At 36.5% G+C, this 13520-nt stretch overlaps 1 protein-coding gene across 3 annotated transcripts in view; it reads right to left on the bottom strand.

The window, feature by feature from the left end:
* Window positions 1–13520, bottom strand: part of PHIP (pleckstrin homology domain interacting protein) — a 114842-nt gene that overhangs the window by 74934 nt on the left and 26388 nt on the right. The window contains exons 8-12 of one of the 3 annotated variants that reach the window (XM_050314254.1): window positions 12233–12454; window positions 11534–11634; window positions 4971–5041; window positions 4102–4202; window positions 3951–3991 (exon numbers count right to left, since the gene is read on the bottom strand). In XM_050314254.1, coding sequence (XP_050170211.1) covers window positions 3951–3991; window positions 4102–4202; window positions 4971–5041; window positions 11534–11634; window positions 12233–12454 — 536 coding nt within the window. Of the gene's footprint in view, window positions 1–43; window positions 145–3950; window positions 3992–4101; window positions 4203–4970; window positions 5042–11533; window positions 11635–12232; window positions 12455–13520 lie in introns of all 3 variants that reach the window. The other 2 variants (XM_050314255.1, XM_050314256.1) reach the window with 2 other exon arrangements.

Below are 13520 nucleotides of genomic sequence, written 5' to 3'. Positions count from 1 at the left end.
ATTATTTTAATCAAATACATATGTAATTTTTAAAAGTATTTACAGTATGAAACTCCAACTCTGATATCTTCTCTGGCTGACCTGATCCAAAGAAATAAACCCTAATGATGTGATCTGTACTCCCAGTGGCCAAAAACATTCCACCTGAGAAAAACAAACAGATAAGACTTAAGAAAGAGGAAATCTACTGTTATTACAGTATCTTCAAAGGGATGTAACATCAAGTATTTCAACTTATTCTCTGAAATTTATAGATATATTTCATTTCCGCCTGTAACTGACCTTTAAGTAAAAAGAAGATTTAGAAACCCTAAAGTTTAACTGGAATTAAATTACCTCACATTTACTGTCAGATAAATATGCATTAGCAGATGTATCTGAAAGATTAGCTAACTAGAGTAATTTGCTTGCAACTAAGCCCTTAGAAAACTCAATCTTAACAAAAATTAAATGGAACTAAAACTTCAGTACATTTTGATATTTTATCCAATTATTTATGTTGTATTCTTCTGTTGCCAGCTCTGGAATCAATGAAATTCAGACCATGAGAACTCAGTAATCAACACCTTCTTGTACAAATCCCTATAAATTACACCTCAGATAAAGCCGACTCTCAGAATCATTCTGAGAAAAAGGTTTTATATCATGTTTAAAAAGACTTGCAGTCACAAGAGACTTGCTTTCAACATTTCATGTTTAACCGTTTCCAAGAATTTCCATAGACCAAGAATTAATGCATAAATTCTAAATCTCTATTTTAAATATTTGCGGGGTTTTAATAGCCACTTTAACTCAAATTCATCTTATTAACAAGAAACATGCTACAGTAACTGTACTGCACTTTATTTTACTCTTCAAATGATTTCTTATATTGATACAAAGAGGGAGAAAAATAAAGTCTTTTACCAGCACTAAAGAAGAACAGATCATTTGGACTCCAGGCCGAGGACGTTCTGTAAACTTCGTTGGCCTCGGACTACAAATAAAAAAACAGTTGAATAATTTCTTAATAGGGTTTCAAAGAACAAGTCAGTATCATAGAAATAAAGCACAGAAGGATAAAATTAAATATGAAAGAACAGATGGCTGCCCATCTATAAACAATTTCGTGTGACTATGCTTCATGATCCGATCTTTAGGAAACTGACATCCAGATGGACTAAGTAATCAATGTATCAAGGAGAGCTGTATCACAATTTAAATCCCATTCCTCTCTTCCCTCTGATAATTCTATATAAAATACTCTCCTAATGTCATCAGCAGAACAGAATAGAGTCAGTTGCCCATAAAGTTCAGTTTTAAAGCACCAGGTGTATCGGAACTCTGATTTTCTCCTGTAGCACATGGTTGCTTCTCCAAGAGAGAAACAGAGCTTAGCGTTCTTTATAAACAAGGATAACAGAAAAATTTAAACAAATTTGGAGGTTTTCACAGTCTTAGAATATAACAGTTTCTTCAAAGGACATATATTCTTTGTGGGCTAGTTTCAAACACTGTCCAAAATACTGTCAGGACAACGGTTAGAAATTTGTAAGGAATTTTACTTTATGGCCCTTGCTTTCCACTAGGCATTTCTGAGTCTGTGGAAGTAGAACTAAAGCTTCAGTGGATCTGGTACTTTAGGAGTGTGTAAAACCAAACCAAATCAGATCAGGTTCTACAATCATTACTTCGATTCTGTTCATGCACTGCAGCAACCTCAAATCAATAGGTGGTCTCTTGCATCAGTATGCCATCTGCAATCTTCCCTCAAAGAATTAACTTACTAGAGAACAGCAGCACTACACCCACATTTGTCATCACTAAAGATTTCTTCTAACATAAAAGAATGCATATTCATAATTTATCCAAAATACTCTCTTTTAAAAGCAAAGTGGCCTATATAATTTATTTCAGCTGAAGGCAGATGCAAAAGAGATCTTTCTCCACTGATCAGTTATAGCTATCTCAGAGCAATAAGCATTAAACCTTAGTGATTCTAATGCATAAAAAAAGAAACATCAGCAATACCCAGTAAGAAATCTTTCTCCAAATTGCCCATTCAGTATAGGCTGTTTCTGTGACTTTTCCTTTAGGAGTTTTAAGGTAACTCCCTGCAGATTTCTGAAAGGAAACTTCACAGCAAGATAGACTAAACAAGACAAGGATCTATTCCACAAAACAGTTGAAATCCTCCTTAACTGAGATATTAATATAAAAAGAACTATCAGACAACTCAATATGCAGCTTACATAATTTGGAAGTGTAAATAAATAAATAGGCTGCTGTTTTATTCCACTGTTGTTTGTGAACTCTGCCTTTGGAGTTAGGACAGCTGCAAAATAGAGCAAGTATGCACTTACATTCTAGTTTGGATAACAAATTTAAATTCTTCAACTTCTGTCTCTCTAATGTTTAGGCATGAGAGGACAAAGGATTACGTCATTCTTCTACAATAGAGCAGTACTGTGGTCCTTGCAAAATAAGTTGGGCAATCGCAAGGAAAGGGGACAAAAGCAAAATTTCTTGCAACACAAGGAAACCAAGCTAATTGTTTACTCTGGTTCCTGCCCAGGTAATGTATCACTGTACAAATATTCTCAGTGCATTTATTAAGTGTTTTATTAGTTCATTCATCTAAGCCCTGCAAACTAATTTGATTCTGGTCATGTAGTAGTTCAACAAGGCCAAGTGCCGGGTCCTGCACTTTGGCCACAACAACCCCTGCAGCGCTACAGGCTGGGCACAGAGTGGCTGGAGAGCAGCCAGGTGGAAAGGGACCTGGGGGTGCTGATTGACAGGAAGCTGAACATGAGCCAGCAGTGTGCCCAGGTGGCCAAGAAGGCCAATGGCATCCTGGCCTGCATCAAGAACAGTGTGGCCAGCAGGAGCAGGGAAGTGATCCTTCCCCTGTACTCTGCGTTGGTGAGGCCGCACCTTGAGTATTGTGTTCAGCTCTGGGCCCCTCAGTTCAGGAAGGATATTGAGGTGCTGGAGCGGGTCCAGAGAAGAGCAACCAGGCTGGTGAAGGGACTTGAGCACAAGTCCTATGAGGAGAAGGCTGAGGGAGCTGGGATTGTTTAGTCTAGAGAAGAGAAGGCTTAGAGGTGACCTCATCACTCTCTTCAACTACCTGAAGGGAAGTTATAGCCAGGTGGGGGTTGGTCTCTTCTCCCAGGCAACCAACAACAGGACAAGGGGACATGGGCTCAAGCTCTGCCAGGGAAGTTTAGGTTAGATGTTAGGAAGAAATTCTTTACAGAGAGGGTGATCAGGCATTGGAGCGGCCTGCCCAGAGAGGTGGTGGATTCACCATCCCTGGAAGTTTTTAAAGAGATTGGACATGGCCCTTAGTGCCATGATATAGTAATTAGAGTTGGATCAGGGGTTGGACTTGATGATCTTGGAGGTCTTTTCCAACCCAATCTATTCTATGATTCTATTCTATGATAAAAGTGTACATTAGAACATCAAATAAATAAAGGTGTCAGATACTTCATAAGAAACTGAGCCTTTCTCTTCAGCACCTTTCATATCCAACATAAAGAACTTAAAGTTAAACGTTGAAAAAACATCAGGTTAGCCAAACAAAATATTGTTAGATCTAGTTTGATGTTTTTTCTGTATAGAGAAGCCACTTAACTGAAAAAACGTTTACATATTAAAATATATCTAAAAATGCACGTATTTTATATGTGACTATATATACATACATACATTTCTTAGGAAGAAATTTAAACTATTTTTATACTCCTTAATTTTGACAAATTTAAAATAATTTAATCATTACAATGAAAACAACTGCTAAACTGAAGAAGTACTATTAAAATGAAATAGTGAGACTCCAACAGCTCTACATGATTTTACTGGATGAAACTCAAAACAGAAAGCTTTTTTTTTCAAATAACTACTTTCAGAAACTGGTATTTACAAATCTCAAAAGACTAGATCAGAATAAATACTGTGCTTACCTGCTACTACTATTAGAAAACTGAATACTGTCAACTTTGTCCTATATAAAAAAGAGTAGAAAAAGAAAAAAATCAAATTCCTCTGAATTACCCATTTTATCCAAATTATTATTTTAATCAAATACATATGTAATTTTTAAAAAGTATTTACAGTATGAAACTCCAACTCTGATATCTTCTCTGGCTGACCTGATCCAAAGAAATAAACCCTAATGATGTGATCTGTACTCCCAGTGGCCAAAAACATTCCACCTGAGAAAAACAAACAGATAAGACTTAAGAAAAGAGGGAAATCTACTGTTATTACAGTATCTTCAAAGGGATGTAACATCAAGTATTTCAACTTATTCTCTGAAATTTATAGATATATTTCATTTCCGCCTGTAACTGACCTTTAAGTAAAAAGAAGATTTAGAAACCCTAAAGTTTAACTGGAATTAAATTACCTCACATTTACTGTCAGATAAATATGCATTAGCAGATGTATCTGAAAGATTAGCTAACTAGAGTAATTTGCTTGCAACTAAGCCCTTAGAAACCTCAATCTTAACAAAAATTAAATGGAACTAAAACTTCAGTACATTTTGATATTTTATCCAATTATTTATGTTGTATTCTTCTGTTGCCAGCTCTGGAATCAATGAAATTCAGACCGTGAGAACTCAGTAATCAACACCTTCTTGTACAAATCCCTATAAATTACACCTCAGATAAAGCCGACTCTCAGAATCATTCTGAGAAAAAGGTTTTATATCATGTTTTAAAAAGACTTGCAGTCACAAGAGACTTGCTTTCAACATTTCATGTTTAACCGTTTCCAAGAATTTCCATAGACCAAGCATTAATGCATAAATTCTAAATCTCTATTTTAAATATTTGCGGGGTTTTAATAGCCACTTTAACTCAAATTCATCTTATTAACAAGAAACATGCTACAGTAACTGTACTGCACTTTATTTTACTCTTCAAATGATTTCTTATATTGATACAAAGAGGGGGGAGAAAAATAAAGTCTTTTACCAGCACTAAAAGAAGAACAGATCATTTGGACTCCAGGCCGAGGACGTTCTGTAAACTTCGTTGGCCTCGGACTACAAATAAAAAAACAGTTGAATAATTTCTTAATAGGGTTTCAAAGAACAAGTCAGTATCATAGAAATAAAGCACAGAAGGATAAAATTAAATATGAAAGAACAGATGGCTGCCCATCTATAAACAATTTCGTGTGACTATGCTTCATGATCCGATCTTTAGGAAACTGACATCCAGATGGACTAAGTAATCAATGTATCAAGGAGAGCTGTATCACAATTTAAATCCCATTCCTCTCTTCCCTCTGATAATTCTATATAAAATACTCTCCTAATGTCATCAGCAGAACAGAATAGAGCCAGTTGCCCATAAAGTTCAGTTTTAAAGCACCAGGTGTATTGGAACTCTGGTTTTCTCCTGTAGCACATGGTTGCTTCTCCAAGAGAGAAACAGAGCTTAGCGTTCTTTATAATCAAGGATAACAGAAAAATTTAAACAGATTTGGAGGTTTTCACAGTCTTAGAATATAACAGTTTCTTCAAAGGACATATATTCTTTGTGGGCTAGTTTCAAACACTGTCCAAAATACTGTCAGGACAACGGTTAGAAATTTGTAAGGGATTTTACTTTATGGCCCTTGCTTTCCACTAGGCATTTCTGAGTCTGTGGAAGTAGAACTAAAGCTTCAGTGGATCTGGTACTTTAGGAGTGTGTAAAACCAAACCAAATCAGATCAGGTTCTACAATCATTACTTCGATTCTGTTCATGCACTGCAGCAACCTCAAATCAATAGGTGGTCTCTTGCATCGTATGCCATCTGCAATCTTCCCTCAAAGAATTAACTTACTAGAGAACAGCAGCACTACACCCACATTTGTCATCACTAAAGATTTCTTCTAACATAAAAGAATGCATATTCATAATTTATCCAAAATACTCTCTTTTAAAAGCAAAGTGGTCTATATAATTTATTTCAGCTGAAGGCAGATGCAAAAGAGATCTTTCTCCACTGATCAGTTATAGCTATCTCAGAGCAATAAGCATTAAACCTTAGTGATTCTAATGCATAAAAAAAGAAACATCAGCAATACCCAGTAAGAAATCTTTCTCCAAATTGCCCATTCAGTATAGGCTGTTTCTGTGACTTTTCCTTTAGGAGTTTTAAGGTAACTCCCTGCAGATTTCTGAAAGGAAACTTCACAGTAAGATAGACTAAACAAGACAAGGATCTGTTCCACAAAACAGTTGAAATCCTCCTTAACTGAGATATTAATATAAAAAGAACTATCAGACAACTCAATATGCAGCTTACATAATTTGGAAGTGTAAATAAATAAATAGGCTGCTGTTTTATTCCACTGTTGTTTGTGAACTCTGCCTTTGGAGTTAGGACAGCTGCAAAATAGAGCAAGTATGCACTTACATTCTAGTTTGGATAACAAATTTAAATTCTTCAACTTCTGTCTCTCTAATGTTTAGGCATGAGAGGACAAAGGATTACGTCATTCTTCTACAATAGAGCAGTACTGTGGTCCTTGCAAAATAAGTTGGGCAATCGCAAGGAAAGGGGACAAAAGCAAAATTTCTTGCAACACAAGGAAACCAAGCTAATTGTTTACTCTGGTTCCTGCCCAGGTAATGTATCACTGTACAAATATTCTCAGTGTATTTATTAAGTGTTTTATTAGTTCATTCATCTAAGCCCTGCAAACTAACTTGATTCTGGTCATGTAGTAGTTGAAGAAAGACTTCTTCACAGAAAACATCTCCAAATTAAGACTTTGTTCACAGGATAATGATGTATCTGAATTCTGATGTATGACCAGCCCCTTTAACATCAAGTATCTTCTGCATAGGAAAGCAGATGGAAAGTATCGCATCACATTGATGACAATTTCACCATCAGACATCAATGTGTTGTTCAAAAACAGGAATGTCAAAATCATCATTACACATTTTTCCTTAGGTTTTTTTTCCTCTTTTTAAAATTATGGGAGAAAAAATATAGAAGAGAATAAAAACAGTACAGTAAGCTCTTCTATCCAAATCTGTGAGACAGTTATACTGCCTTGTTCATATGGTCTGTCAGTAACAGGCTAACACTGGAAACTTGTGATCCAAACAGGTGGCAGAAGCAGAACAATAACTCTCTTGTCTCAGAGAAGAAACATATGCAAATATTTTGCACTGAAACTAATTTAATTTTGATGCACTGACCAGTTGTAATAATTCTCCCTTCAACTTGAAACGCATTATTTTTCAATTTCTGATGACCCAAGGCAGATTTTCTCTCTCCTCCCTACTGTCAACTGACGCAGGATCTAACTCCTGTGTTTTCTATCCACCCAGAATAGTAACAGAAGATTGAATTCAGGGAAAGTCTCAGTTGCCTAAATTTTCAACTGTTTTTCCATCTTGTTTGGGCCACATCCTTTGAATTCTTTGCCTGTAGCAACAATCAATCTTACCATTCTTCTGTTTGGAAACTAAATTGATCTACCTTGAATGTTACTGCTTTTAGGCATACATGGTAACTGCCTGGTCAGAAATCTTTTCAGTGTAAGAAGAGTAGCACACAGGAGGTTCTAGAATACTGAAGAACATGCATTCACTACTCACAGAAGTATGTGAACAAGGTTGTTCATTCTCCTTTGAAAAACGTGAGAATTTTGTGGTCAGCCGTGCCAATGTCTGTTTCATCCTATGACATCAAATCTACTGTAATGTGTCCTTTGCAGTTCATTAAAATAGAGCTCTGTCACCAAACATCCCCTGACTGGGCTAGAAGCCTGACCCAAATACTGAACATGCCTCAAATAACAAGCCTATAAAAAAAATTGGGAGACCAAGATGGAAAGCCTCTAATTTCAGAGATACTATTAATTAATTAACTGCAGCAGAGTTGCAAGCAAAGCTGAATTACAAGAATTTTTGCAATCTAAGAATGAAACAAAATAAACATTTGCAGAGATTAAAAAAAAAAAACCAACAGAAAACACAATTGGAGTAAGGCACTAGGCATTAGAAGGCTTAAGCAATGCCCATTTTAATGGCAAATACTACAGTTTTCAAGGTAGTGAGCTTTGCAATTTTTCATCATCTCTTGAGAGAAATAATTGCTCCATAATATTTGATCTTATTTTATAAGTGGGGAAATAGGAACAAGTTTGAATTTCCTCATCTCCTGAAGAAGCTACAGACAAAGACTCCCTTCAGAGAGTTCTTCCCAGGAGAAAATAAGTTCAATTTTCAGTTAAAGGCAGGGAATTGATACAGTAGACTAAAACATCCGAGCCAGGTTCCACTGAAACACTTCTCAGTGTAGTTAAGAACAAAACTGATTATTTTTAATTCAAGAGCACACTGAACACAATAGTGTATCTCAACTCTGCCTTTCCAGTATTTCACAAAATAATTCAGCAAAGTACTTATGGCACTGCCAATCACCTTGAAACTACAATCAATCACATGATCATCATGAAGCTCCCCAACATCTCATAATCTTATCTCACTGTCATATGATTCTAGCAGTGCTGAGTACAAAAAGCAGGGGGTGGGATATCTGGATTTTTTTTAAGTAGCTAAAATTTCAACTTCACCATCAGTTCCCATTTGAACTATTGGATAATTTAGTAACAATGATAGCAATTGCATGCTTGAAGGACAGGCTACAGTCAAGCTCAGGAGTAGCATGAACTCAAGTTCAGACTTAAGCATGTTACAGCACCCTTCACCTGTACTACCCAAACTCTTGGTCTTGCTTGAAAGCTCCAATTTCTCCTTCCTGGGGTGGGAGTAGTGCTGGAACCAAGATACAGGGCAGGAAGTTCAGAGTCTGAATAACTGTGGTAACAGATCATTTTTGCAAGATTTCCTCCTCTTTAGAGATATTGAACAGAAGCATGCCTGTATTTTTTACAGGACAAACTTCCCACTTCACCAGTGATTCTCTCTTCCAGATGGCCTACACATCACGTTTTTAAAAAGTAACCTCCCTAAGGGCCTTATGAGAAAAATTAACAGGCATCTTTCTTTCCTTTGATGCTCTTATATTGCTAGTACTTGTTTCCCCCCAGCATATTACTGGATGGATATGGAGGGAACCAGCCACGTTTCCACAGTTCGGGAAGCAGAACCAGATCTAACATGTAAGGAAGGGCAATCACCTCAATGAAAACGGTTATGACAACAAACTTATTACTGAGATGTGCTGGCCATGCAATGTAGTCTCCTTGTGGGAAAAAAAATAATCACACGGGACTCCTAGTTTCCCAGTGTCATTTATTTTGGTTTACTGGAATAAGCATAATGATAACAGTTAGAAAAATTTGCTGTAACTAACAAGTTCCCCTGAACTAGTTCAGTTGAGGAAATAAGGATTTTCGAGGTGTCCAAATATTTTGATATTATAAGGGACATACAGTTAAGTTCTAGTCCCAAAAGACACACGTTTCTTATTTAGACTTTACGAAATTTTTATCAAGTTTTACCTTGGATCAAAAAGCATCAGTTACTTCAAATACATAACAGCTCTACTAAGTTCAAACAAAGACCTAAAAAAAGAAAAAGCACAGAATGATGCCTTTTCATATCCTCATATAATGCATAATACCCTGTGGCAAGGAATTTCATAACTTAGCTTCATGTTTAGTTAAGAACCATCTCCTTGCAATTTGGACCTTGCTACCTTCATCTGATACCCTCTAGAAGCACAAGGGTCAACAAGCAATTACTCATTACATGCCCTCCTCAACACGCTCATGACTGTACATGACTCATCTTCATCCATTTGCTTTTTTTCCAAACCGAAGAAATACAGTTTAATGGTTTCCTCTCCCTTCTCAAACACCACATACAAAATACTTGCAGAACAGAAGGTAAAAGCAGTAGAAAAAAATCCAGTCACAGAATTTAATCTGCACTCTGTTGTTAAGTAACATGAATCATTGGCGTGACATGGGTTACCAGACCACTTCCCTGCTGTGCCGCATGAGGCAGTTGAACTAATCTGTTTTCTCTATGTCACTGTCTGATCACATCTGCTGACTACTTACACATGAAAGCATTACTCAAGTATCTTTTATTCTTTTAATATTTGCTGAGCACATCTCACTGAAAATTTTAATTCTACAATTACATATCCCCATGGAAAGGAATCACTTGAGAATCTCCTACCATAACTGGCACCAGTTTTCTCCCTCCCTAAGTTTTACCTCAAGACAAATCCCATCCAACTCCATGATTCATTCAACCTTTGATAATTTCTAAGCATTCAGCTGCCAGCTCATATAGTATAACCTACTTAACTCTCAAGGATTCCACTACTCTCTAAAGACAGAATTTGTTTAAAAATTTATTTCCATAGACTCAAACTTTTCTTAGGAAAAGGAGAAAAAAAGAATGAAAGCGAAAAGGTAAAAGAAAGAAATGTGGGCTCAAAAGGTTTACAGTGATTTGTAAATGATTAAGACATCATCTTGTCAACAATACCTCAGACTTAGGAAACCTTAAGAAAAATAAAGTGGTGGCAAGGTGGCAACTCCTTCACACTCCTCAGTAAGAGAGAGAGTCTTATTTTGATTACAGAATTCACTAGGCAGTAGAAGATTAAAGGAAGCTACATCTCAGGTTGTTACAGTACCAAAAAAAGAGACAAAATATTCAGAGAACATGAAAACAGTTAAGGTCCAAGAAACTAGAAAAGGACCTAAGCAAACATGCCTGCAAGCTCTGCGTAACCTCATTACACTGAAAGAAAAAGATTGTAACAGCAATTACCAAAACTACAAGAAAATGGAACCTACCTGCAGGAGTATACATCCAGAAGACTACATGCCATCCCCAAAGCTAAATCACTAATGATTACTAAAAAAACATTTCCAATTTTAAGCTACAGGTGTTTTATGATAAAGGAAAAGAAAGAGCAAAAAGCATTTGAAAGCTGCCAAACAAATTGATTTTAAAAAACTATCTCTATTCGAAAGTCCTGAAAACATTTTTAGTACTTTTCAAGGCAGAAACTTCAGACTCAACTTCAGCCACCAACACATGGCTGCCCAAGAATTTGCCTTCTGCCATGCTACAGTAAGGCAAATGGGTGAAAAAGTAATACAGATAAGAAAACAATAAACATCAAAAGCACCCCATCCTAATTTATACTAGGACATTACTGTCCTAGTAAAAAATGGATTTTGAAGTCCGAACTGTAGTCATTTTTATTCAACCTAATTTTCATTTCACTTGAGATTAAGAGATGACAACAGAGCAAAAAAGCACCAACTTTGACATTATATTACACAAAAAAAACCCAACAGTAGACATTTTTTTTCTAAATTAACAGATATACTGCACCACTCCACAAAATGTTCTATTATCAACTTGGTTCTTCAGAGACAGGCAATATAGCTACATCAGAAATATATCATACCCAACAGTCACACACTGAACCAGCCAATGATAGGTTTTGGTTCAGTCAACTTTTTCTCCAGCATTTCTACAACCTATTTTAATTACATAAAAACAAATCATAACAAATAAAATAGCAACTAACTTTATTTTAAGGGTGCCAGCATCCCACAGCCAAAAGCATATTGTTCCATCTGCCCCGGTTGAAGATAAGTATCTCTTTGAGCCACTGCACAGTGGAGAGAACTGAGGGAAGGGAGAAGAAAAAAAGAAAAGTTCTCCTGTTAATCTGTTCCAGATGTGCTAAGAAGTTCCGTAAGTCATTCACTTCTCACCAAAAAAAAATTTAAACAAAATCAAGTATCCAACCATACTTAAGGAAAACAAATTGCAATGAACACCAAAACAACACAATGCTGTCCAGAGTCACTCTTCCTTCAGAACAACCCTTCTAGGTTACTTGCCAAGGCACTCTGAGTTCTCCCTCCCTCCCCACCATTCATGTTGCACAACAGCGTGCAAAAAAAAGCAAACCCAAGTACTCCAGTGACTGCAGTTCTTACTCAATGCACCTGCGCCCAGAATCACAAGCCTGAAAACTAATGAGACTTCAAAACAGAAGTGCCCACATGCATCATGCATTTTTTTTTTGAACAAGGATTATGTCTGATGTTCTTCAAGGTCAGGTATTGTGACAATTAAGGTGTTATTTCGCAATGCATACCACGAAAATTCCTTCTCACTTCAGGGCTTAGTTGCCAGGCACACAATTTTATTACATTGCACATTCTCAGGTGGTTCTTTTCTCAATCAAATTATGCATTTTTGCTAAGCAAAAACCTACCTGCAATGATGTTATAGATGCACTGTGGCCCTGCAGAACTGCAAGGGGTGCACAAGTTCGAAGGCACCAAACTCTGATCATTTTATCACAGCTTCCAGCAGCTATCATGGTGTTTTCATAGTTTACTGCCATATCAGATATTTCAGCTGCATGCCCTCTCAGAGTAGCCAACAACCTTCCATCATCAGTTGCCCAGATTTTTACAAGGCAATCATCTGATCCCTAGAAGTAAAGTAGAAATAATTTCAACCATACCATTGGCTGTTTGACGTTAGAGTTAACTAACACAATGAACTGAAAGACAAAACTAATGACATACAGATACTTCCCACGGTTTTCCATACTTCATTCAAAACGCAAGTTTACATTGATTTTCAAGAGTATATACAAAGCATGATGCATACATAATACAGATCACAAATCCTACAGCAAGTTGGTTTATGCTTCAGTAAGACACTTTTTCCAAAAATCCAGTACAAACTGAAGATGTTACAATACATTAAAATAAAAATTTACATTAAACATGACAGTGAATTATGAATTGGTTCAGCATTTGTCATTTAGTATTATACCCACTTATGTTCTTTATCTTCCTACTTTGGTCATCATACCCTACCAGCATTAGTAGTATACTTACCACAGTGACAGAGGTAAAGAGCATCTGTGAACAGCTATTTCATTATTAAGTCTAAGTACTATGAATCTCCTTTGATATGAACATAAACAAACACTGAAATGACCATTTTCTCAACAAACTTCAGAGGCTTCATCTACGTATTCATACTTGAAACTCAAGTTTTGCTGGTCTTCCCACAATTTTAACAGCTGCTTGCCTGTATACAACAAATTCAGAGCCTGGGTAAAAAGTGAAGAATTCACTCCTTCATTTATCTTTGCATTCCCGTGCCTTCCTGAAAGTCTGAGTATCTCTGCACCTCAATACAATGATATTTGAACACTGCACAGACACACTGACAGATGAAATTTACTGTTAACATTTAATACATTTAGTCAAGTTCAAAAGCAATACAAACCTGGGTTTTAACATCTGGAGCACTGCTCTGCCACTGGACACATGCAGGTGCTAGAGCAAGTTACAATGTGACACTATCATTATAAAATTTCACATTAAAGAGTACTGGTCTCAGTACCAAACTCTGTGGTGCACCCCTAGTGACCAACCTGCACCTGGACCTTGTGCCACTAATCACAACCCTTTGAACCTGGCAGTTCAGGGCATTTTCAATCTCACTATCCACCTATCTAGCCTGTACCTCATTAGTTTGTT

This window comes from Myiozetetes cayanensis, unplaced genomic scaffold, assembly GCF_022539395.1.
Source record: "Myiozetetes cayanensis isolate MyiCay16 unplaced genomic scaffold, myiCay2020 scf2-11, whole genome shotgun sequence".
In the NCBI taxonomy this organism is placed as follows: Eukaryota; Metazoa; Chordata; class Aves; order Passeriformes; family Tyrannidae; genus Myiozetetes; species Myiozetetes cayanensis.
The sequence above is the reverse complement of the archived record's forward strand: the minus strand, read 5'-3'. Positions and strand labels throughout refer to the sequence as shown.